Source organism: Glossina fuscipes, unplaced genomic scaffold (assembly GCF_014805625.2).
Source record: "Glossina fuscipes isolate IAEA_lab_2018 unplaced genomic scaffold, Yale_Gfus_2 0, whole genome shotgun sequence".
NCBI lineage: Eukaryota > Metazoa > Arthropoda > Insecta > Diptera > Glossinidae > Glossina > Glossina fuscipes.
In genome coordinates this window covers 36,956,208-36,960,398 of record NW_023998414.1, presented here as the reverse complement: position 1 = coordinate 36,960,398, position 4,191 = coordinate 36,956,208, and the positions used below count along the sequence as shown (strand labels likewise).

At 32.6% G+C, this 4,191-nt stretch overlaps 1 protein-coding gene across 5 annotated transcripts in view; it reads left to right on the top strand.

The window, feature by feature from the left end:
• The window catches only part of LOC119643248 (putative uncharacterized protein DDB_G0282129), a 12,624-nt gene that overhangs the window by 5,196 nt on the left and 3,237 nt on the right, over window positions 1-4,191 (top strand). For 3 of the 5 annotated variants that reach the window (XM_038042616.1, XM_038042610.1, XM_038042603.1), the window contains exon 2: window positions 1,936-2,859. In XM_038042616.1, the coding sequence (XP_037898544.1) occupies window positions 2,190-2,859 (670 nt within the window). In that variant the 5' untranslated portion in view covers window positions 1,936-2,189. Of the gene's footprint in view, window positions 1-856; window positions 882-1,935; window positions 2,860-4,191 lie in introns of all 5 variants that reach the window. The other 2 variants (XM_038042596.1, XM_038042622.1) reach the window with 1 other exon arrangement.

The window sequence follows — 4,191 nt, the reverse complement described above, 5'->3', positions numbered from 1 at the left end:
ACAAAAGGATTCTGTCCCTCTGTCCGACTGATGTGTCTCAACATAAATTTATGTTTAACCTATAGGTCATACCAGAGCGATCTTTTCTTATACTAATCGATTCAGAATTAATTTGTGAACATTTCGATGAAAATTGTTATACTGTGACAAGGGCACACTTTTTCGATACAATCGATACTTCCCAGCCCCCATAATGCCTTATTTTAAAAAGTCGTTTCATGAATAACTATAGGTTAGTATAGCGTGCGTCGCGCCATTTCTTTTTTTTCAATTCGTGTATAGATAAGGCGGAGATTATACGTACTTATGATAAAAATAAATTTAAGAAAAAAAATTCCATTTCAAATCAAATTAAATTAATTCCATTTCAAAATTATGCTAAATTAAGGAATTAAGGAATTAAAAAGGTGAAAATTATCCGCTTAAGAAATGATCAACGCAATAAATGATTTTTGCAATAAGTAAAAAACTTTTTTAATTCAATTGATACAATATAAGGAAAAGACGCAGGATAAGTTCATTTATACACACAAAGTGTCAACTTAATATTGATTCGAATTTGAGGCATTCACAAGTAATCAAGATGAAAAGTTTTAAAGGCTTAAAAAAGTTCATACTATCAGTAAGAGAAAAACAGAAAAAAGGAAAAATAAAAAGAAAACAAAGAGAAAGAGGAAGCAAATAAAGAGACCAGCGTAGGTTGGCAGTAGGCGTACGCCTATTACCCAACTATGTGTAATGATATATATTTAGTCGATCTTTAGCAGATTAGCAACCGATTAAGTAGATACTAACATATTAAATAACCTTGACCTTGATCAACTGATCCTTTAAATAATTTTTCAACTTGTTGCAGAAAATGCGAATGGGATTCGTAGCGGGTAAGCATAGTTTGCAGCGCTTAAGCTTCGATAGGAAACGTTTAACTTAATCTTTAATTTAATGCAATAACGCCTTTGGTGACCTTAGGAGGAGGTAAAGAGGATCAAATAATTGACATTTACGTCGAGGACTAGTATGACTAAACTACAAAACAACTTTTTAGTGTTATACGCATAATCAAATTCTTTCTATCCATGTTTAATAAAAGCGTTAAAAAATAAATAAATAAAGTGATGTGAAATTCGTAAGTCTCTAATAAGAACGACATTAAAGTCCGAATTTGATGACATGTTTTCTAATCAAAGAGTTATTTACGCTTAACTAGGAGTTCACGCAATCGACTTAAGGTTATTCTTTATTCTTTTTTGTATGTACTGCAAGTTCAAAAATTTCGACTAGCAACTCAATGGTCGTGGGTTCGAATCTCAAATGCGGTAAAATTTTCATCAAAGTCGATAGTCTTGGCGATACTAGTCCTTTAAAAGCACTATAGTCTTTTTATTGATTTCCTTGACTAAATTAATAAAAATAACAAGAAGTGAGAAAAATATATATTCGGCGGGGGCCGAATCTTGTGCACCCACCGCTATGTTTTTTGCATTCTACTCCCCAAGTTCTCTCATTTGATACCCATATCGCTGATAGTATTACGAAAAAATTAATCGCGGTATCCAAAAATGGAATCAATTGGCCATGCCCACGCAAAGTTATAAGTAATTAAGTTTTATTTTTTTCAGTTTTTTGAAGTTTTATGTCTATTTATCATAAGGCGAACAAGACAGAACCGTTTGGAAGTTATTTTGCACACTCATTAAATGAAGATATATTATCTGCTTAATAATGGGTTAGTTTTAGAATGACTATGATAGGCGTGGCGATTAATTTTTTTCTTAATAATACCAGCGATATGGGTATCATATGAAAGAATTTGGAGAGTAGAATGCGAAAGCCATAGTGGCGGGTATGTGAGATTCGGGGTCCGTTGAATATAACTTTTTTACTTGTTTTTTCATTTTTTTTTTTTCCTTTGGTTTTAATGCCTTTCTCTTAAAGGTGAGCAAAACAATACTTTAAGTGCAGATTAAATGATTTAGTGAATAACGAATAAAAACATAACAATAAATAGAATTGATTGTTATAAAAAAAAAAAAATGGCAGCAAGAAAATTTATAATGAAAGGGAAATGCATTTAAGAAGAAAGGCGGTTGAGAGAAGAGTGGGCCCAATTAGAATGTTTTGTTAGATTGACTATGCAATTACAGAAAAGTTAAATAAATTGTATAAAGCCCACAACAATAACAATAATAATGCTGCCTTCAACAACATCAACAACATCGCGGGTCATAAACAATTATAAACAGAATCATAAAGAACGTTTAGAAGATTTTATAGAAAAGAATAAGAAGCAAACAGAAGAGCAACGTGAGCAGCAGCAGCAGCAGCAGCAGCAGCAACAGCAACAGCAACAGCAAGAGTATCAGCGCCAACGCGAACAAGTTTTTTATAAACGGCATCAAGTTCGCAATCATTTTAAAAGAAAATTCAATGAAACTTTAACGACATACGTGAGAACACAATTAAAGGATTACACTGCACACTATAGACTAAAAGCTAATACCGATATAAGCGCAAACACTGCACAAAGCATTGATCTCTCAATCGCTTCAATGAATGCGACGACCAACAACAGCCGTAATTCGCATTATAATGTTATTAATGCTGTTGATGTAACGGAATATATTGATTCTGTAACGACAATCAACAACACTTTACATCGCCACCTGAATGCGAGTTCAATGATAACTAACAAACTTGACATTAACACGATTATCACCAGCGATACAACAACAACAACAACAAAAACAACAACAACTACAACATCAACAACAACTACAACATTTCCGACGGCACAAACTGTAGCCACCATTATGGCTGGGAACAAAAATCGTCCCACTACAATAATTATTTATCCAACAGGTATGTAAATGTGTAAATGTGTGTATGCGTTAAACGCTTATTGAGTCTACATATAAATCCCTAGCAATAAATTGAATAAATTTTAAGAATAAAATATTTCGAATGCGAGAAAAAGAAGAAGAATAAGAAGAAGAAGACCAGTTAAATTATACCAAGATCGATGAAGTTATATCCAAGTAAAGATCTTGAAAGCATTAATTTGGGACAAGAAAAAGATGCATTCATTCATTCCAATACGAAATCACTTTTTATATATATAGTAAAAATACCTTATCCGCGGGAGATACGTGCCGCGAATAAAGAAACCGCGAATACGGAATTTAGATTGGATACCTATTAGAATCCGTTTATTCTTATGTATGTACTTATTAGAATCCGCGAATAAAGAAATTTTTAGCCGCGAATAGAGGAATTGTATCGCATTTTTTTAACCCGCGAATAAAGAAACCGCGAATAAGGAATTTTTACTGTATTCGCTTCGTAATCAATACTCATACTCGTATTAAATGCATAATGAAAATTTTCGATTGCAAAACGATTCTCGACGAATCGACGAATGCTTTTAAATGTCAACACAAATTTCAATTTTTTTCATTTAATGCACGACAGTTGAGAGCGTAAGAATTGCTTACGACATTCGTCTTTACGCATTGACTCCACACAAAGTAAACAGTATAGAGCAGTAAATACAATTTATACCTTTACACTACACCTCAGTAAATAGTATTATAAATGTAATGTAATAATGCAATTGAATAATAAAAAAAAAATCAATTCTATATGATATTCGTGCATGTATTGTACTTTGTAAAAGGACGGACGTCTGAAATATTGTTCGCATTGTTTTAGCAAATAGTTTGTTAAAAATTGGGTCGAAGGAAGAGAGAGCTTATTAACTCGATCTTACAAAATACTAACATATAGATAAATGCTCAGGGAATATCGTATAAGGTTTTAAATATAAATAAATGCTTCCAAAGGCTTGTTGGACTTCTTCTTCTTCTTCTTCTTCTTCTCCAATCTCTGCAGCCAACCATTAAATGCTGAAACCTAGTTGAGTAAAATTTTTTTATTTCATCGCCATTGGCAGTGAAAATTAGTGTTTTTAATATTTCCAAGTCCGGACGACCGTAGAATATTATTGGTAAAGTCACTGCATCTAGATTACTTTAGTACTTGCCTGAAGCAGAAGGAAACAGTCTTGGGTATCGAGAAGTTTCGGCTCGAGAGTATAAACAAAGATTGCGAAGTGGCAAAGAATACAAACCAAAACAATTTTTAGTTTAGCTCTGTTAAGCCGTTAACGTTGTATGTATTTTTCATTTATATAAA